The 21,811-nt window shown below is 44.9% G+C and overlaps 2 protein-coding genes across 3 annotated transcripts; both read right to left on the bottom strand.

The window, feature by feature from the left end:
- Positions 1-7,521: 7,521 nt before the first annotated feature.
- inhbb (inhibin subunit beta B) lies at positions 7,522-14,163 on the bottom strand. Its single transcript, XM_067257659.1, has 2 exons — positions 13,776-14,163; positions 7,522-9,636 (listed from the first exon to the last, which is right to left on the bottom strand). The coding sequence occupies exons 1-2, from the start codon at positions 14,161-14,163 to the stop codon at positions 8,837-8,839; spliced, it is 1,188 nt and encodes a 395-aa protein (XP_067113760.1). The 3' UTR covers positions 7,522-8,836.
- Positions 14,164-16,173: 2,010 nt separating this feature from the next.
- Positions 16,174-20,707, bottom strand: klhdc3l (kelch domain containing 3-like). Of its 2 annotated transcripts, none has more exons than XM_067258733.1 (8): positions 20,648-20,707; positions 19,365-19,562; positions 18,795-18,877; positions 18,509-18,587; positions 18,354-18,400; positions 17,877-17,997; positions 17,592-17,778; positions 16,174-17,146 (listed from the first exon to the last, which is right to left on the bottom strand). In XM_067258733.1, the coding sequence occupies exons 2-8, from the start codon at positions 19,522-19,524 to the stop codon at positions 16,531-16,533; spliced, it is 1,293 nt and encodes a 430-aa protein (XP_067114834.1). In that variant the 5' UTR covers positions 19,525-19,562; positions 20,648-20,707; the 3' UTR covers positions 16,174-16,530. The 2 variants fall into 2 exon arrangements, with proteins under 2 accessions (XP_067114834.1, XP_067114844.1); XM_067258743.1 differs by having other exon boundaries at positions 17,877-17,991.
- Positions 20,708-21,811: the final 1,104 nt, after the last annotated feature.

Raw genomic sequence — 21,811 nt, 5'->3', positions numbered from 1 at the left:
ACAATGGAGCTGTTTTTCATGTCCAGATGACGGCACTCCCAGGACTGCTCGCCTGCACGTCGCAGTGCACTGAGGTCTCACTGGATGACCGCATCTTACACCAGTCTGCCCTTGACTAACCTCTCTCTCTGAGACTAATGTTATGCTAGCCTGCATTGTACTGTACTGTACTGTGAATTCTTCATTCATCAACTAAACATTTTGACAACATTGCACCTGTTGACAACATGTTCAAAGTGGCCTAGCTGTCTTATCTCTTGTAGTGTGAATGCCGCCTGCGAAGGGAAAGCCAGTGGCCAGGGGGAGTCCTGCCCACCACCCACTCTCTCATCCTGTGCCAGAGTTTGTTTATTTGTATTGGTTGGAAGTCCAAGACCGGCCTGGTGTGTGTCAACACCAGCTGCCACCGCGGCCGCCTCGCAGTACGCTAACGAGAGCGGAGCCAGGACAGATTAGAGGAGACACCTTCCCAACATTTCACTTCCTGAATTGTCCCTCTTGCAAAGCGAGAGCCACAGTCATTCCTACGATATCAACCAACTAATTTCATTTACTTAGTTGAATGAGGTTTTGGAATACTTTAGGGTCCTCTTGTTGTGTTTGGCAAAAACAATATACGTGCATATGCAACAAGTTTGCTCCAAATGATAAGCTTGGATGGGACAATCCTCTATGAAGAGACAGGATGATCCAAACATAGACATCATGTCTTAAACTTGTCAAATGAAATAGATTGGGATTACAGAAAAATACGTGAATAAACTGTTTCAACTTGCCATCCGTCCACATGAGAACAATAAAAAGGCCAAAATGATTGTCTGTAATTCCCTCAGGAACATCAATGGCATGGGTGTTGACACATGTTGTGTGTTTTTCGACATACAACCAGGCCCTGCAGCCTGGTAGCGAGAACATGCTCTAACATCCTTATCTGAACGTCTAAGCGCCGAGCTTTAGAGAGTGACTTACGGGAGGTTTTAAAAACACACATTTAAACAATCCGGGGGATCGGCGTAAGCTAGTGAAGGCATTTACATTCCCACCACGGGTTTGAGTAAGCCCCTTTAATGATAATGCGCCATACTGTCTGGCCCCACTACCGCTGGTCCTGCCTGCCTGCCTCCCTGACTGATGGAGTCACTCAAACCAGCAGATTAGTCAACTGCACAGGGGCCTTGACCTCCCCTCTAATGTGCCTGTAATGAACATTCAGAACCAGCGGCCACTCCTCCACACCCTACCTCCTCGACTCTTCAGGCTTTATCTCTGGCCCTGCCTTTCACCTCACCCTAAGTACTTGGTGTTGGCATTTGCTATTTTGTTCAGCCTAGGAGAGTTCCAGTTTTACGAACGTGTATCCAAAAGCAAAGTCAGTCACCCCAGAAGCAGAATGTCAGTCATTCCAGCTGCAGAATGTCAAGGTAATCTTCAGGTGCTGGAGGGAATGCTCGATGGTTTCGGAGCTGACTTGCTGACATCACTCACTAATACACCCTGCGTTACACAAACACAACCTCTACCCGTAATGCCGTTAATACCTTTCTACAATGCACACTCACACACGTGTACACACACGCACGTGTGCAGGTGCAGCTGGTTTAGGTAACTGGCTGGCTGGCTGGCTGGCAAGCTGACTGGTGGCTGACTTAGAGCTACATGATAGCTGGTTAACCGGGCATCTGACTGGCTAACTGGCTGGACAGCTGACTTACTGACTGTCCTTTTTTGATTGTGTGGTGAAGCCCGAGGCCCACTCTTCCCTGTGTGCGTGAGAGAGAGCATGACTGGGAGTCTGGGAGTCCTCTTAGTGAGTCATGAGGCTTTGAATTCCCCTTCTCTTCTCTGCCTCTCCTTATCTTGGCTTTACCCCAACTTAGCTATTTACAGGCAGACAGCAAAGCATCTGTCTGGTTGTTAACCATTCAATGCTCCACCCCTCCATCTTGCCAGACAGCCACACAGCCAGAGAACCTGCCCGGAGATACGACGGAGCACCTGCACACTGACTCACGCAGATCTGCACTGGGGCCTGGCTAGCCATAGAATTACGACTGGCTGCCTGTTTGCAGAGAGCACCAGAAAAGATAGGCGTGGTAGTGTATGATGTGTTGTTGTGGTTGGCTGTGTTGCTGTGCTGTGTTTTGACATTGATGTTGTGTCATGCTGTGTTACACGTTGTACCATTGTATTATTGAAGTCAATACGCCAAAGCACATTTGTTCATTAAATAGATTAAATAAATTACCTTCCTAGACAAAATGTGACTAATCCACATGGCCTGCTCCTCTGTCCAGCCCAAACACAACAATTTACCTGTCATGACGAGGAATCCCGACATTCTTTCCCAAGTACTAGGATCTGGAGAGCCCAGAAGTGTTAGGAAAACGCGTGAGGCATCTGAGTCTGTCGTTCAGAGATCTCCATTACTCATGGATGATAATCCTGCAGGTCCGCTTGCACCAGACAGACACGCCTTGTGGGAGAGGAGAGGATGAGGAGGCGGCTTCTTCTGTATAGTAGGTACGCTAGCTAGCCAGCTCTTGTGCTCCTCTCTGGCCCAATCTAATCAGGGCACAGGCCTCTCAGGCCTTACCTCAACTGATACAAATGTGGTCAAGAGAAGGAAGTGGCTCAGATAATTAAGGAGTCGTTCACGGCAAAAATAACAATGACGTCATACTGGTTGACAGTCACAATATTGTTTTAAGGCAGAATGGAATGTGGATGGGGAATACGGTGGCATTCTTGATAAATCAATCAGGAGAACATTGTGGGAAACGACACTCGTTTTTGTGTTTGTGAGTTTTTGAGGTCACAGTGTATGTAGGTTTACTTGTTTCTATTTGTGTGTGTATGTTTGTGTGTGCGTGTGTGTGTGTGCACAAGCAAAAGCCAGTGCCAAAAGCTCCTCTCTTCTTGAACAGTAACCTATGCTTTGGTTGTTGGCACAGTCACAGGAATGTTCAGAATTCACATGAAAACATCAACAATAAAACTATTTAGAAGACATTAAATCTCACACAATGGCTCCTTATTATAACAGGTACCTTTGTTGTGTTTTCTTGCCTGGTGGTACCAGTCATACTTCTAGTTTGTAATCTAAGATGAAAAGAACATGGAAAAACTCAAGATGGTATCGTGCCCTTTTGCCTCATCCAAGTTGTTAGAAAATCACACACTGTGTGTGGCACAATCGCTTCCCTGATCCAGAGCCAAGACTGTGCAACTTTGTGAAATGAAATTCCTGTTGATCAAAACAAGATCCATAAATGCAGTCCACACCCAAAGGGAAGCCTCTGCTATCTACTAACCATCCGATTCTTGAATTCTCTCTATGATGTCGTTCTCTTCAGTTTTTAACAATGCTTGCTGAATAAAAGAAATGATGTCGTGGCTACCCATGAAGTTATCCGAGTTCCCAGAAAATAACGGTTGAAAGTAAATGTTCTGATGTCAATGTGGGAGCCAGTCATGTATTGGAATAACAACATTGTTTTGTTTGACCACAACACTGAGGTTGTCTAAACCTGAGGCGTGACTGAACCAGCTAGCCGGTATATGTGGTGTACAGTATCGGTGTTAGTCAGAGGGCAGGAGAATGGCATTATTCTGTTTCTTTATCATCAGTCAGCAGCTCGTCCATTATTTACATCCCGCGCCTCTGGAAGGACCAATAGCACTTTCCCATGAGGTCATAGCCACCGGGGTGTATGGGAGAAGCCACGGTACAGCTCTCCACATCTGCAGCGCTGTGTTGACACTGTGGGTTGAAATTATCCTTAGACATATATGTGTTTGGATAATCACGGCAGAACATTCCAAACGTTCCCTGCCATAAAGGAGACAAGTACCCTGTGAGAAGGAATCGTAAAGGAATGGTCACGCCCCCTCACATGAACTGTGGTTGTAGTCTCTCTCTCTCTCTCTATGTCACTCTCTCACTGTCCTCTTGCCTGTTTCTCTTCATGTCTTCCCATCACTGGGATCAAATTGCCTGACTCTTCTGTACTGTACCATCACCATCTCTGAATGCCTTTCTTTTTTAGAGGTGCATCAACATGGAACCACATCCCACCCTCTCACCCCAACCTTTTTATCTTACCTGACGCTGCCTCTCTCTGATGGCCTCTCCTGCTCCTCAACAAAGGATCCTATTTCCTTTTGAGGGAGTTCTGTTGCATCTTGACTTGACTTCACTTAGTTCCTCCTCCCTGCATATTTGTGTATGTTGTGTTTTAGGTTGGGGATGAAAAGGCCCACAAGGACAGGACAATGGGGCACCTGCCAGAAGAATGAGCCCTCAGACAACAAACAGCTGGGCCAAGGAGTCACACACACACACACAGAGGCACACTGATGGCTAGCTTTAAAGTGGTCAGAAATTATCCTCAACCACACCTTACATCCCCCTCACTGGAATTTCCCCTTACACATACACACACACACCCACACACACACGTATGCACACACACAAACATACAAATGTGCACCCACACACACGCTCCACAAAGGAAAGCTGTATTTGTCTTCTTTGAGTCAACCTTTCACCGGTGAGGTCTGAATCATGACATTCACACATGGTATTTCGTAATCATTGCCATCTATGAGATATCGCACGCACCGTGTCACTTCAATGTAGACAGAAACAACGTTCAGGCGAACAAAACACAGACTGTTTACTCTCGAGTTCTACTTTTAACCGAAACGAGTGCAGAGGACATTACTCACCCAGAATGCCTTTCCCTTTTAAAGGTTGAAAAAATCCCATCATGCCAGGACACTACTGCCGTGGAGCTAAATTTAGCTTGGCCGGTCAACAGGTCCCAGCTAACAACAACAAGATGTCCAGAGCCGTGGCTAACATGGAGCATATTTAGGAGGCCAGTGGGGGTCGGAGAGGGGGTGAGTGGGTGGAGGGTTGGGGCACCTCTGTCAGGTCTCAGTATCATAGTGAATGCCCCCCCCCCCCCCCCCCCCCCCCTGTCTATGTCTATGTGGCAGATTGGACTATCAGCTCTTTCACGACCATGTCCGCAGATCCAGCAGGGCCTCCAATGCTGAGGTGATCCCTGCCTGGCACTAGCCACTGGCTGATACAAACGAGGGCTTTGTAGCCCCAGAGTGTACCTTAGTGCTCTGGGAGTCAGGAGGTCAAGATGGAGGAAGGAGGGCTAAGGCTAGTGGGGTGAGGGGGTGTAGGCTAGTGACAAGGCTCTGGTTGTTTTTCTGCCAAGCGAACAACCTTCACGTTGTGGAAACACCAATAGTTATGTCAACCCCCACCCCTTCCCCCAAAACACACACACACTTCCACACTCCCACACTCCCACAAAAAAAAATCTAGTCAGTCGATACACACTGATATCATGCACCTTTTAACCCTAACAGGAGTTTGCTTGTAGGCAAACTGACAGTTTGATAGTCTTGAAGCTGAGCACTGTGCAGAGTCTAGGAATGGTAATCACTGTGTTGGGTCTGAGTGTGATGGAAACTGGGAGGGACAATCTTCACAAGCAATAATTATGCATTGGAAGCTCATTGCTGGATTAGTGGCTTGTAAAATTGGAAAATAATTTAGTTAAAGAATTTAATGTACGCATATGATATGCTGGTCACACAGAGTTACCTTTCACCATTACAATGTTTGTGTCCATTATGCCTATTCACCTCTGTGTGTGTTGATGAACTTTCTGTTAATTAGCGAACCCAAGTATGCTTTCAAGTTGCAAAGCCCTTTACTCTGCCATAATCTCCCTGTGAGCATGCTTGCAGCTCCTTGGTGCAGGTCGCTCCTGGTTCCTCAGGTCAAAATGTCATTTGGATTTTGAGAGTGAGGTAAACAGGGCTGGAATAAGCCCCCTGTCTCAAGACAGCTAGGCTAAGTCCTAAGAATAAGATTGCCATGACATCGACCTGCCCTCCAGTAGAAACAAGGAGGTGCTCTCTGTTGTGCAGCTCATAGTTCAGACTATTTAACCCAGGAAATGTTTTGGTAAAAGGTAGTGGTTTATTCTGATAAAAGTGAAAATTGATTTGAGGAAACTGATTTTTAGGCCGTCAAATGTTACAGTTGCTAAACCAAAAAACTTTTAACATGCTGGTTTAGCATCTCGTTCCACAAAGGAAAATACTATCTACTCAATCAACAAATGCTTGTCACCCACATAGACAATGAATAACCATGATTTTATGAGTAATTGCAGTCAAAGCAAATTTGAAGAATGAATCTTATTGTTGTGATAAACCAGTTGACCCAGCTGTCATGACCTTAACCTGCTCCTGCTAATAGAACTGAGAGAGCAGGGGACAATGTTTGTTTAAGTTGATATCCAAGGGTAGGAGAGGTTGTATGCCTGTTTGTGTTTAACACGAGACGTGTGTGTGTGTGTGTGTGTGTACGTGTGCTGATGTGAGTGCTTGTGAGTGTGTGTGTGTGCGTGTGCCTGTGTGTGTGTACTACATGGCCTGCAGCGCTGCCTTGCTGTCATTAACATTCCTGCTGTGTAGGCTTAGCTAATAGTGAAGTGGTTGACAAGACAGACCGAGATCTCTCCCCTTCTGCAATGCTGACACTATGTACATACTGTAAGGATGATACAGCATTGAAAATTGAAACTCTTTAAGACAGTCTAAACAATAGTCAAGGGCTCCCCTCTGTTTTTACTGATCACATTCATTTATCACTGATGCCAGACTTTTTCTCTCTATCCCTGTTATATATATATATTGTGAACTATGTGTTTTTGCCACTCTTCTATGTCTGGATGCTGACTCACATAGTTAAGCGTAGTTAAGTATTAGGGTTAAGAGCTGTCCCTCCCTAACATGTTATTTGCCCAACAGGGATATCTCATTCACCTGGAAAATCCTAATGGATGCATTTCGGGCAATTATCCTTGCAGTGTTTTCAGAAACACGTGACTTGTTTTCATTGGTTTGTGTGCTAGTGTTTTTATCGTTGCTGGACAGCAGATCTAGCAAAAACACTTTGGCTGTTGGTAGGTGTGCGGGCCCGTTCTGTTTGTTTAGGCTTATTTGCACATACTCATGTCATTTTGGCAACCCTGCAGCTGGCTTGAGAAACAGCAACAGTTTGATAAGACATGCAGGGGAACCTGTGCTGTGATGTAATAGCACCGTGTGGCTGCACGCAGTCCTTGCAGCTACCTTGTTGCCCTACAACACAACACAAACAGTGACAAGGGACCCAGCCTGGCATGTGTCTGTATCTGTCTGCATCAGCTGTATCTATGGAAGCCAGGACCTGAGTTGTGATTGTTTGTTAAAGCAGAAACGTTTCTAACATGATGAAAGACAGAAAAACACTTGAGATGACAACAGAATTCAGAGAAAGAATTTATTTTAAAGTTACAAAATATTTAAGAAAACATCTTTTATTGACATAAACTGTACAGATGACAATTTATTTGACTAAATGATTCTGAAACAGGAACTAAAAATAACTTTTATTAAATAGAAAACTGAAAAAATAGAATTAAAGATGAAAAATGAAGTGTGCCACATGTTTATTGTACAAAATAGAGAAAGACAATAGAGCTAAGAAATGGAATCATATTGTACCCTGATACAGTGATTAGGCCTCTTGAAAATGATCGACAGAATTGTACACAATAACGTGATGGCCTGGCCATCTAATTATAATAGCTAAGATCTTGGCCTCTTTGGTTCCATTATTAGGTAAAATACATTTTAAACAAAGTTCAATTTATTTCTATAAAAATAACTTTTCAATGGCAGTTTTGTTTAACTAATCCCGCAACTTTTCAGTGCAAACATCATAACAATCATTCGCTTTGGAAAGGAAGCGAAAGATCACATTTCAAGTATTGATAAGAGTTAAAGACTAGAGAGGAGGGCGTTCAGTCGGGTAGAGAATGGATATGGGTTACTATACATTGCATAGCTCACATGGCACTTATCATTATGACAGGACACTCAGTACCCTTTTGAAGGCATTTCAATATGCAAGTGCTATTAGAGGGTGCATTTTGTAGTTTCTGCAAGTGCTGCACTGCACCTTGGCCCACCGGGGCCATTTGAGAGGAATTCCATCCGTGTCCGCTGTGACAGAACAAACAGAGGCTGTGGCTATGTTCTCTGTATGTGTTCTAAGGATGTAGCACACGAGTGTGTTGTCCACAAAGTTCCATCTTCTCACCTGGTCAGAGAACAGGGCCCTGCAGCACTCAGACAGGCAGGAAGTGACAACGAGGCCCAGTCTTCGTCGAAAAACAACAATCGCAATGTTGTGTTTGTTGCTGGTCAGGGTAATCCCGCAAGGCATTAAGCACTGCCAAAAACGAATTCCGCTGGACTGGCCAGCATCTTTACAGAGCATATGGAAGTGCTAGTGTTCTGAATTGTATAAGCTGATGAATTACCAGTGCTTTTTTGAAAGTCCTGGTTGTGCCAAAGTACTGAGGAGCGGAAAGGGGAGAGATGACAAGAGGCATCAGCTGATCCTGTCAGTTTCCTTAAGCGCTTTCCATCTTCACTAGAGGAGAGGAAGTGCCATTATTTTTTGACTAGAAATGGCAAACTAGAAAAATATCATTTGGTGATAACCATTCCCTTCTCATCCCGTTTCTCAGCGTTTAAAGTTCTTAAAAAGGAACGGACAAAAAACTGACAGAGCAGCCGAAGCCGTGCCGCCAGATAAATAGAACAACAATACATGGATACATGTGTTCGTACCTGTGTGTGTGTGTGTGTGTGCTTCCATAAACTATAGATATACTGTATATGTGAATGGTACAAAATGTCTTTTTTGCACAACCGTTTGACCGTCGTTTTGACAGCAGAGTTCCCACGCGGCTCAGGCACAGCCGCACTCCTCGACGATCATGTTGGGCACGTCGCGCTTCACGATGTTGTACTCGTCGTCGAAGTAGAGCATGGACATGGTGCTGAGCTTGGTGGGAATGCAGCATGAGTTGACAGAACCTGGGCTCATGCCTCTCATACGGTACTGGTTGACCACCGCCGTGTGGAAGGAGGACGCCGACCCCGGGACGCCCGCCATGTAGGCCGGGCAGCTGCCCTCGCAGTAGTTACCGTAGTAACCGGCAGGGGCTATGATCCAGTCGTTCCAGCCGATGAGGCGGAAGTCTATGTAGAACTGCTGCCGGCAGCACAGGCCCCCGCTGGTTCCGTCGCACTCGAGCCCCCGCTTACGGATGCGGTGCTTCCCTTCCACCTGCCGCGCCCGCACCACCAGGAAAGGCCTGTGGGACGGGTCGCCGGCGTCCACCAGCACTGGCACCACGGACATGGCCTCGCAGCCCTCACATCGCACCTCCAGGTCTTGCCGCCGACCGCCCTTCCCGAACAGCGCCCTCACTGCCTCTGACAGAGGGAAGGTGTGCCAGCCACTGCGCTTCAGGTCCACCCGCTTCTCCACCAAGGTCCAGCGCCCTCCTCCGCCTGGTCCCTGGCCCACAGTCCCTGCCTCCTGGTAGTGGACCTTCACTGTTACCTTCCTCCTAGGACCCTTTTCTGGGCCGGCCGGAAGCACCCGGAAGAAGAGCCACAGGCTGGCTTGGGACACATACAGGTTCTGGCTCCCCTCGTTGGAGATCAGGAAGTAGAAGCTTGACTTTGATGATGCAATATCATCTGTTGGAAACAGGGACAGAGAGATGCGTTTTAATAAGTGACTTATCATTGAAGTCATGTGTTTTATGCAAACATTCACAGGACATCATCTTTTGGGCGGCCTTTCAAGTGTTTCAACTTTCCCGATGTGTTTGCACGCACACTTCACGGATATATGAAGTTGGAAGCAGCTTTGTCCTTTAAAAAGCTGTTTCTCTTTTCCATCCACAGTGTCACATGACCCCTGAAGGGCCCCTCTGATAGGTTAGCTTTGATGGGCCAGTTCTGGGAGCAGGCCCAGTTGGCCTGAGGTCTGAGTTTAAAGCAGCAGGATTGGGGTGGAGGGGGGGGGGGGGGGGGGGGGGGGGGGCTGTGGGGTGGGGAGGGTGTACACGACCAGGGCCCCGGGGGGTTCATTGAGTTTGCTTGTGAACACCCTGGGCTCCTGGAGCCGTGGAGAGTGACAGCATAAAGCCTCCTGTGAGGTATTAGGGGACAGCCGTGGCACAGGCTGGCATTGAGCGCGTGGCCCTCCACGAAAAGCATGAGGAGGAAAATAAAAAAGTCCATTTACATGACACTAGCCCACTTTCTAAACAAGCACAACAAAGAGATTCCAAAAGCCTAAGGCGTGATGTGCTCTCTAAGCTGCATCTTTTTTTAGTCTGATGTCTTCCAAATTACTCAGAGAACTTAATAGGGTCTGCGGGAGAAAGACTTAGTCCAATCTGCCTGTTGGAATGGGCTAAATTACTTTGTTTGCAAACTGATTAGTGTGTGTCAGTGTCAACAGCTTGCCACCAAGGATGGCTCTCTTAAAGTGACCCCATGCCTCGTTCTCATGTAACAGAGTCCCTGCGCATGCATGCACACACACGCGCGCGCACACACACACACACAAAAGCCTGTACAGACTAGTTAGGATTTCTTGTATTCTGACTACAGTATGAGCTGGGAGCCAAAGTACCACACATTCACACACATGCACTCAATCGCATGCACACACATGTGCACACACACATGCACACACATGTGCACACACACATGCACACGCACACACACTACAAAAACACAACCAGCCCTGGGGAACTAAATACCTTAAGAATCACCAATTTAACCATACCCTCAGGGGGCAATAGAGGTGTGTAGAAAAGTTGTGTAGGTTTTTTTTCTTGAAATCCATCTGAAGTGTGCAGATACAAAAGCATTGATTGAATAACAGTTTTCGCCTGATTTAAAGTAACTGCTGTCATGGCCCTGAGGCATGAGCACCTAGCCTTGCCTCATTTACCTCCATGCCTGCTTGCTTGCCTCAACAGCTCCCTTTTAACAACAGGGATCATGAGCCAGTGCGTCTCTACCTGTGTGTCCTGGCTGACAAATGTGTGCACCAATTAGGTGCAGGTTAGACATGGTGGTCTGATTGTCCAAAGACAGAGTGGCTTGGACTACTATTATAAAAGCACTGAACGCAGCTTCTTGTCAATCTGCAGGCTTGCTGGGGCTGTGGGTACTGGTTTATGTGGAGCTCTTTCTCAATAGATCATCAATCAAAGACTGTAAGGGAATGAAAAATGACCCCAGTTAAAGAAAGGGGCATGGAGGGAGCTGTGGGGGGGGCGGGGCAGGGCATGGCAGAGCAAGGTAGGACAGGGCTGAATTCTGAAGTGGAATAAAGGTAGATTGATTGATAGCAAAAGCATTTGTATTTGCATTGCTTTGCATGTACGTAGCATTTGTAGCACATGCCACCCAGCCAACATGCAAACACCTTCTTTACACGTTTTAGACAAATTGCTGTCTGTTTACTATAGCAGCTGAGGTGTGTGCCAGGGTGAAAGAGCTCTTATGTTGAAGGGCTCTGGGGGCCGACCAGGTTAACACCTGGGTCGGCTCGTAGATGGACACAGATGGGGAGACAGGCAGGTAGAGACGTGAGTACCGTAGACAGAGAGAAAGAGAGACAGAGAGAAAAGAAGATATATATATAGACAGACAGATTCAGAAGAATATTCAGACTGACAGAAAGACAAGTCAGCAGATAGGATGGTTGAGGATCATTTCTCCCTATCGCCGTGGCCCGACAAAATGCTGCAGCGAGTTGAAAAAAATAAAAAAAGTAGCGAGGAGCTGCTACTCTGACTCCAGTTTAGCGCTGAGCTGAGGTGTCAGACAGGCTTCCCTCAGGCTGGGGGTTCAACAATCAACGCGCCAGGAAATCAAGACAGGGAGCAGGAATGTGCATGTGTGTGACAGTGTGGCAGGGTGAGTTGGACTTGTCGGCGAATCAGCTGCTTTGTTGGTGGAGGACTTGAGTTTGCTGTTGTGCTTCGCAAGATTGAAGGATTCCAAGTGTTTTTATTAAAGGCTTTATAAAACATGCATACGGCATTGGACCGCAAGGGCAAACTAAGAAGAGGCTGAAATCCACACTGGGATTTAATGTGGAAAGTGTCTGGAGTGGATCCAAACAGGGCATGAGTGACAGCTCTTCATGAAAGCATGTGTCCTGAAGTCAACCCTGCGGCCCCGTGAGGACAGGGCCACTCTTAATGACATCCAATAATGAAGTCTTAATTCCGTGTCTTGGACCAGTCACCGGGAGTTCAGTGGGTACGAACGGCTATACCGACAATCGAGATGCACACATTCACCCCCCTCTGCTCCCCCTGTACTCTGCTCCGCTCCCGTGGTTACGGGACACCGAATCCCTCGCTGAGGGCCCGGGGGACTGTGTCAGTGGAGACGGGAGATTGGCAGAGTTCCTCACCTGTGCCTTGGCAACCCACTCTCTCCTGCTTTTTTCCATTCTCTCTCTCTCTCTCTCTTTATCTATGTGCCTGCTTTCAGAGATATGAGCTGAAGCTGCCTCTTACGTGATAAAAACTATACTCACCCCCCCCCCCGCCCCAACACACACCCACCCACACCCCACACTCACACACAGAAGCTGGGCCTGACACTCCAGAAACATCATGTAACATCTACAAACACCCGGCTCCCTCTCTGCAGGAAAGGAGAGTGCTTTGAGGAAGCCTTGTCCCTGCACCGTGCCCCGGCTGGCAGCCTTCGCTCTGGGGGTGAGAACCAGCTGGCCAGGAGGCAGAGGGGGTCTAGAGAGCAGGGACCCAAGCCAGCTCCATGGTACAATGCTGCACAAAGGCTCAAAGGTGTTGTGAATAATGGAGAAAAAACGCTAAGGGGCCTGGTGAACCTTTATATGACAAAAGCATTCTTTAGAAAACTGCAATATGGGCACAGACCCCCCCCCCCATCCGGACACACAACAACTCAAATGGCTCATGCATTATTCTGAGAAATATCTTTAGGTCTTGTTGGCTGTTTTTGTTCTTAATGTTGACATATTGGGTTTAGGACGGACTCTCAGCGCTCGCTCAATAATTGCCTTACTTTTGTTCCCCTGTCATGAGTGCGCTCAGATCATTCCTATTGGAAGGCAGAGCTAAGTACCCATCCAAGCTAATTGTACCTTGCAACGTACTGTGGAAACATTGGATGAGAGGGCCTATTTGATCTCATCCAACTTTGTTCCTTACTTGTATGCTTTCTCTGTTAAACGGGCCAAATATGTAGTTCTGACCATATAACCAGACAATTGTTGGATTAAAGCCCAGTTGATATATTTTAGGAATGTGCGTGTGTATGTGTATGTATGTGTGTGAGTGTATGTTTTGCCATGCATGGGTGCATTTGAGTGTATTTGTTTGAAAAGAAGGTGGGGGATGGAGAGAAGTTTCTCTCTGATTTCCAAGATTTAGCTATTAAACAACACATTAACCTAATCTTAGAGATTCTATAAAGGATCTGTTGAGAGATTTGAGACCCTTAAATTCATGTTTAGAAATGGTTTCAGACCTCCAAACAACATAGTGGGTTTTTAGTTTTCTTATATCAACTGCAGTTCTTTAATTGAGCTGTTAACCTAACTGCAATAACCTCAATACACTACTAATACAACTCAGAAACGCCATGATTTCAAATTTAGATTAATATTAATGCAAATTGAAGTTTACTTATCAAGCAAACTTTCGCTTATCAAGCAGGACATAATCTTAAATCATGGTGCATGCACACAAGTCAACTTCTGATAGAAAACGGATGTAATCAGAGAATGAATGAGAGATGGTGGGTAGTATTACCTGCTTCTGCAAAACTGATGATCTCCGAGGTCTCCTCTTGCACTTCGTTATTGTAGGCAGCTTGACCATCAAGGTTCGGGATCTCAACCCTTCCATCCTCGCGTAATTTACCCGCGTGCAGCCTCCGCAACGCTGTTACCATCGCAGCCTTTGGGATGGGATGAGTGATGTTGGGTCTTTCCCTCATTTGTAACCTGTTCAAGATGTGTCTTTTCACGGCTTCTAGAAAGTCTATGTCCACTCGTCCCGACTGGTCCGTCTGTCCCAAGCCACACGATGCGCACGACTCCTGGGACACTGTTTGAGTCTCTGTCCCAGTCGCCAAGATACAGCGGACGAAAAGTATGCAAGCCACTAAACAAGGCAAAGTAAAATTATAACTTATCATTTTCTTTCTTAGAGAAGCAAGCACCAAAGCACTCTAAATATAATAGTGTTGTTGAATTGATTTTCTCGAAAAGTCTGTACAATACAAGTTTTAAAGCTTATTTAACATCCCTTTAAACGTCCAGTTCTGTCCCGCAAAGCCCACTTCAACCCACGTAGTTTGTGAGACTGGGTTCGTCCAGCAAGGAATACAAAGGGAATGCAAACAAATATTGATGAACACGAAAGATATCCAATTAGTCCAAAATATAACAGCGTTACCATGAGAATAGGTCTAATTCATACATCCAGTCCTTATCTATCTTCTTAACTTGTTATCCAGCCATACATTGGTCATTTTGTCCCAAAATGAAGTTCACCTCTTGACTGAAGCACAATTCCAGAGGTGCTGATAGTTTGCTGCCGAACTTGAAACTGTGGCTCTGCAGTAGCGGAGAGGTAACTGGAGAAGACTCTGTCATGCCATGTAGATGGATTAAAACATTTAATGCTTTATAAACCATTTAAAAGTCACCAAGACATTGAGTAAATTAGACTCTTACTTTATACCCACTGACTAGAAACTACAATGTGAAAATATGTATTGCTTCTCTTCAATTAAATCTCTTTTTATTTATAACTTGCGGAATCCTGTTCTTATTGCAATCCGATGAATACATCAGCGTTTGATCCCTCCAGCCTTGAAAAGCGACAGAGTAGTTTCTTCGATGTGCTTGTTCATGGACAGCGCTGTGCGTTGTAAAGATGCTGTAATCTTAAAACCCTATTCTCCTTCGCAATCACGACACGGCACCGCACACCGAAAGTTTTTATACAGGAGTTGAAACCACGTGGAGAATTCCACCAACTGGACGCAAGGGATTATACCTCTATACCATCATAAGAGAACGCTTGAAGAAATAGTAATTTGCTTACTACACAACAAACACATTTAGCCTACCGGAAAACGATTTTTAGACTGAATGCCTTTGACAGCTGTCCCGATCTTTAATAAGTGCGACTGACTGATTTGAATTTAGCCGAAAAAATTACGTAGCCTAATACAGCCTATATGTAGGCTACCCTTTGAGTTTTTTCTTAATTCTGTGATTGTTGATTTCATACACAATTTGCAGTTTCTGACAAACTCTCTCAAATACATATTAACACACACACACATACACACACACACCTGAAATGTGTTTACATCTTTAGTGATTTAATCCATTTCTGAGGCCTGAAAGTTATTTGCTCGAGGAGGTACACAGGTTCGTAGTCCGTTCAGTAGCCTACATGACTGGCTGCGTTCATCCACTGGAAAAGAGAACAAACAGCGCCACCCTTTGCTGAACAACTTTCATCACATAATAAGTGAAACTATACTGTAAAATATGGAACCCATTTTTCCAAATTATTTTGAAATGTACCATATTTTCTTAAAGCATGGCCGCCTAATATTGACAAAAGGTATCGATCACTTTTGCAGCTCTGTCACAAAAGTCTTTCCAGTTCCCATAGATATTAACCCCATTGAGAAAACCAGGCCAAACTCCCTCACAATAACTAGAGGATTAATCAAAATAACTAGATGAAACGAAAGAAGAGAAACCTTGGGAGAAGCAATTCATTGAGGAAGGTGAGTGCAAGTGCATCCCGTGGTATATTTAGGCATGCTGACAGTGATAAGAAAAGCAAAGACTGTCTATAAATAGCCTATAAAGTCGAGATGCATTGATTTAGGTTAGTGGGCCAAGTGAATTTGCGTATTAACATTCTGCCGTGGATTAAGCCTGCAGTGTTTACTTTTATTCAGTAAAGCGCAGACAGTCACATAAGGACACCTGGCCACGCGCGTACATAAGGACATTTGTGGTTTATCATAGAACAGGACCGGCAAAGATTTGGCCTAGCTATAGGTGGCATCATGCGGTATCCGATTATTATTTTGCAAATCCGTTTTTACCAATACTTCATTATGTTGCAATAGTCAAATTTCCGACAGGACAAACAGCTGTGAAAATATAATGTTGGTTTTAATATTGTTCATTCAAAAACATTTATTTAACAACAGTCAACCACAATGTAATTTACAAGAGCGTACAGATATGCGTTTTGATTTATCTTATAAAGTAGATAAACATGTTTACGATAAAGTACTGTGTTATAACACTGTTTGGAAAGAAGAAAAACACATCAAAAACGATTTAACTTCATGAAAAATGTGTTGCTCATTCAACAGTGCAGACCACACTCTTTTCACAAAAACATTTTTGACTCACTGTCTTTGTTTCCCAAACTCTGAGGCTTATGTTCTGTAGATAGTATCATGTAAAAATATGCAACTAAACAAAAAGCAACCACTTCCATCTGCATCTGTGGGGGTTACAGGTCAAAAGTCAGTGAGGGTCATATGCCACACAGAGATGGCTGTATGTACACTTTTGGAATTTCCCCCCAACACCAGCAGTAGGTCAGGCAGGTGGTCAGTTATGCTTTCCTCAGAGCCCACCAAACTCTCCTCACCCTCCCACTGCTTACTGGAGGCCTCTTGGTTTTCAAATGTCAGGCAGTTCCCAATTCTCTGGGTATCTTTCCCTTTCAGTCCATTACAGTAGATCCCTAGTTCAATCAGGCTTTTGCCTTTCACTGAGCTGAAGGTCTCCAGCTCAATAGCGCCCTCTGTCCCTTGACAGGGGGATACAGGGAAGCATTTGTTTTTAAAGGGCCTGAGCTTGCTGTTTTCCAGGCTGTTTTTTATGGTGGCAGTAGGGGAACAAGTGCCTGTCTTGGACTGGTAGCTGGGGCCCAGTCCCACACAGCAATGATGGATCCTGGAGGGGGGACTGGAGCCAGGAAGCGCAGTCAGTTTCTCCCAAGTCTGGGAGGTAAAGCTGTACCTCCACAGGCAATTACTGGGTGTTCCCAGGCTCTCTCCTCCCCCAAACAAGAGCATATTGTCCCTGTACACCACAGCTGAGTGTCCAAGCAGCCTAGAAGGGCCAGACCTGTAAAACACATTCCAGGAGAAGGGCAGGAAGGCAGAAACACACAATGGTGGTTTAGAATACTAGACTGCAATGTGTGCTTCTGGTGATATTATCTTGGTACTATAAATTGATTGAGCCATGATGGTCATTCATGTCCCTTAATAATACACAAACGAGATGGGTGTATGAAGGTACATAAGTTTCCAGGAAGGAAGAATGACGGATTTGCTGGCAGAATGCTAGATACTGTATGTGGTGTAAGCTGTTTTGCATTTCCCATTGAGGCAAACCAGAGATTGAAGAAACTGACTAAGAACCTACTACATCCACAAAGAAATTGATCATGTTTATTGTCCTCTTTTTAAGTACTTCACCAATAATGATGGGGGAAAAGTTGTTTCAACCTTGTGGGTAGATAGTGGGTAGGTGTTTTGAGGTGGTACTCAAGGTGAAGAAGGCTCACAGGGTTTTGAGGCAGCTCCAGGTGTGTCTTGTGGAGCTCCACCTCCAGAGGTCCTTTTGCTCACGCAGGCCCCTCAGACCCCCATACAGGTACATGTTGTCCAAATGAGAGATGGCAGAGTGGTTGTGTCTGGGACCTGGACCATCCCCTCCCTGGGCACTGTGCAACAGGGACCACAGCATGGTGTCTGAACACACAGACATAAAACAACAAACAAAGACAGTTAAGTAAGTGGGTGTCCTGTGTTCAAAGTGTATTGAAGTTTGAACACACATTCAAGCTCACCAAAATCAAAACTCCAGAACTCCTGTGATGAGCCTCTCATGTCTATGTATCCTCCATAGATGTACATTGTGGAGCTGAACATCACGGCACTGTGGCCCTTTCTGTTGACAGGCATCTGGTTCTGGGAATACATGGATGGCTGAGCTGGATGGCAATTATCCTTGCAAAGTTGTACAGCCCTGGGGCTGTACAACTTTGTACTAGTACTAGTAACCCTGTCATCCAATTGGTTGCAGTAAGGACTGAAATTCCACATAGCTACATCTTTTATGTGACATACTGTAAAACTCAGCGTAATTGCTTTTAGACACGGACTTAATTGTATTAATATTCAACTCTACTTTAATGAGTGTTAGGCCTTCATACTTCATACTAGCACATAGACTGAGGTTCTGCAGACAGGGCAGAATCAAAGATTCAACATGATGCATGTTATATGCAACACTAAATTATTCTGCTATCTGGGTCATTTCTTACCTGAGAAGAGCTTCTCATGCCCTGCCAGTGCACCCACTGTTCCTTTCCTGGAAGAGAGAGAGCACAAAGGACAATGCTAATGTGTGCCAGCTGCTGCTGTGTTACATGAATGGGAATGTTTGACTGTGTTCTTTAGATCATCAGGTGAAACTTACCAATATCAAATACCCACAACGCACTCTTCCAGTGAGTGTATGCAGAGTCCATCATTCCTCCAAAAACGTATATGAAACCCTGAATATGAACATGGGGTGAGATAACAGCTTATGTACCAGAACAAATTGAATTATTTTTCTTGCAAAATTCATTTATTTCAACTATTGGTGGCAGATGTTAATGTCCTTTCATGTGTTGCCTCATGAGTGGAGCGCATCAAGATAAACTTAAAACATGAAGGGCTTCTATGTATTAGGCTGTCAAAACTGGTTTCTTCTGCTGTACCTGATGGACCACCATAGAGTGTTCCTCCAGTTCCTCTGGTGCTGCTTCACTGCTACAGTCCAACTCCGTCCACTGGTTATGCACTGAGCATATAGGACCACAGAAATGACCTCATGATTGCATTGTCTACCCATGGTTCATATTTGATCAAAATTCACAGGAAGCTGCCCTAATTGCTGTGTAGTAACACTGTAAATCCTGTTGCATGAGCACACTTGGTACAGCATGTGTCATCACATTGAAATTTGACTGATTCACGAGGGGGGTATTCCAAAAAGCAGGTTATGCAACATAACCGGTAAGTTAACCCACCAGCTGATTCACAATATTGCAGCAACCTACTGGCAATGGTGCTACAACGCTGGGTGTCAGCTCGGTAGTTAACTTACCCCCCAGCTGAGTGTCATGAGTCAAGTAACCTAAGCCATACTACATCATATAATGCATTTTTTGAACATCTTGTATTAGGTAGAGGCTACATAGAAAGGTGAAGAAAACAATGAAACACTTAAATTACAAGCAATTCATATCAGCATGACGGGGGTATAAGTGTGAGCATCCAACGCTTACCCACACTGTACCTCCAGAAGTCCCTGAGAGAGTGCTTCTCCCTGCCTCCCAGAACATAGACTTGGCCCCCATGAGAGCAGCAGGCATGCTTATAGCGGTCACATGGAGCCTGACAGCTCTGGGGGAGCTGGCTCCAGAGGCTAGGACTCCTTCGACTCATAGGCTACTGGCCTATGTCTGCTGTCATTTGGGCCTTCTCTACGGCAAGGGAAAAAAAGCAAAAAGTGATGAGGTGAAAAAGGTCTGTCTGGTGGACTTACTCATCATTAAAAAATGGTGTGTTGACGTCTTTCTGACTGCTTCTGCCTCTCCATCAGGCTGAACATGAGAACCGGAAATACTTCGTTATTACAATGCAGTTTACCACACACCAATTGCCAAGTCTGAACAAGCAACAAAAATCTAAGCTACCTATATGACCAAAGTCACCATGGTCACAGTCGGTTGCATAATCTGTTGTTATAGATGTAGGCTATGCTCTGGTCCTCTGAGTATTCACACGCTCTTCACCGGATAGCAACTGCAGTTGGAACGGGTAAATCTATAGCGATGTATAGGCTATTTAATTGTAACTATTTTGAGCTTCCCTCTGCACAATAGACTAAAACACTGGCACTAGTGGCTATATTACTGGAATTAAATAGTCGGATCATTTTTCCTCTTCATATAACTTTTTACAACTAGATCACTTCCGAAGTTATTGCAGGCATTTCGCAATTTACTTCCAAAGCACTTGGATTATTTACAGAGTATAGAACCACGTGAGCAAATACCACATATTTTAATAGGCTACACGAGGTGTGAAATACGCAAGACACTTTAACATGGGATAACAAGTGGCCATTTTCTAAAGTCTATGAAACTATATTAATAATTATGAGAGTATACCTACTGTAAGGCTATACCACGCAATCGCCAAAAGTAAAACCACAGACATATCGGGTGATAGCCTAGGAATCCTCTTGACGTGAACGTTGATGGAACACATAATGCCGTTATCTGAGCACCCGTAGTCCAATCTTCTAGAACTATATTCATGTAACGTATTTTCCCCGGTGACTATTTCTTAAATTATTTTACTTTGATGTGAATGTGCGTTTGGATATCGTAAATGTTCTTTAATTAAATGAAGAGCGCAGAAAAAGTTAGAATCGACTGAAATCAAACAGCAACTGCAGAAGCTTTATAGTTTAAACTAGCCGATAACTTATATTGGACTAATTTGATATCACAGATCCACAATATCTAAACAAAACGAAGTATTTTAAGCAAATGCCACTTACTGAAAGGTTCTGTTGGAGTTTGTTGTCTCCGTTACTGAGGGCTTCGAAAAAATTGGGAGGAGGAGCGTGTGAAGAAGACCACTGTCGAGAGCAGGAAGGGTGTGTGTGTACATTTCCACTACAGGCCTACAACAGACTCTTGTACTTCAGTCATGAGTATAATATCCCAATAACTTTACACATAAATCCGAAACTGAATCCAAATTTGTTTTTATTGCCATGTAATTTTACACAAACACGCGATTTACTGTGGCAGGAAGGTGCATACAATAAACATGAATCAATCATGAATTTAATTGCATTCCAAAACATTAAATAGGCATATGGCACCTACAAACATATATGGATCTTAATTAAAAAGAATGGATAAATACAATTTTAAAAAGTCTAATACTAAAGAGTTAAACAATATGTAAGATAAAATAGATACAAATATAAAATGTTACAAAAAAGCAAATAGGTGGTGGATGGACTCAATGTGTCAATAAAAAGTGTTATGTCAGTGTGAGTCCTTGGCCTAATAGAAGAGGCCAGCAGCGGATGGGAAGAAGAAAAGTAGTGAAGTTTTAGTCCTGATGGACCGCAGGCTTCTGCCGGAGGGGAGTAGCTGGAACAGACAGTGTCCAGGGTGGGAGGAGTCGGACGCAAACCTCCTCACTCGCCTCAGGGTCCTCAAGGTGTGCAGGTCCTCGAGGGTAGGCAGATTGCAGCCGATCACCTTCTCAGCAGTGCGGATGATACGCTGCATTCTGCTTTTGTCCTTGGCAGTGGCAGCAGCGTACCAGATGGTGATGGAGGAGGTGAGGATGGACTCAATGATGGCTGTGTAGAAGTGCACCATCATTGTCTTTAGCAGGTTGAATTTCGTCAGCTGCCGTAGGAAGTACATCCTCTGTTATGCTTTCTTGGTGAGGGAGCTGATGTTCAATTCCCACTTGAGGTTCTGGGGAGGATAGTGCCCAGGAAGCGGAAGGACTCCACAGTGTTGACTGGGGAGTCTTGCAGGGTGATGGGGGTGAGTGGGGCTGTATTCTTCCCGAAGTCCACAACCATCTCCACTGTCTTAAGAGCATTGAGCTCTAAGTTGTTCTGGCTACACCAGGTCACCAGGTTGTCAGCTTCCTACCTATAGTCAGACCTATAGTCAGTCATCAGCACCAGAGA

This window comes from Osmerus mordax, chromosome 2 (genome assembly GCF_038355195.1).
Source record: "Osmerus mordax isolate fOsmMor3 chromosome 2, fOsmMor3.pri, whole genome shotgun sequence".
NCBI classification, from domain to species: Eukaryota; Metazoa; Chordata; class Actinopteri; order Osmeriformes; family Osmeridae; genus Osmerus; species Osmerus mordax.
This window is presented reverse-complemented; position numbering and strand designations above follow the sequence as displayed.

Bases quoted from the DNA above. Each gene is read 5' to 3' on its own strand.
- inhbb (XM_067257659.1), bottom strand. From the start codon at position 14,163: ATGATAAGTTATAATTTTACTTTGCCTTGTTTAGTGGCTTGCATACTT. The intron at 9,637-13,775 runs GTAATACTACCC...TGTTTCCAACAG, and splicing joins CATCAGTTTTGCAGAAGCAG to ATGATATTGCATCATCAAAG.
- klhdc3l (XM_067258733.1), bottom strand. From the start codon at position 19,524: ATGAGTCGAAGGAGTCCTAGCCTCTGGAGCCAGCTCCCCCAGAGCTGT. The intron at 17,998-18,353 runs GTAAGAAATGAC...ATGTATTCCCAG, and splicing joins GCATGAGAAGCTCTTCTCAG to AACCAGATGCCTGTCAACAG. The intron at 17,779-17,876 runs GTGAGCTTGAAT...CTGTGTGTTCAG, and splicing joins GTTCTGGAGTTTTGATTTTG to ACACCATGCTGTGGTCCCTG.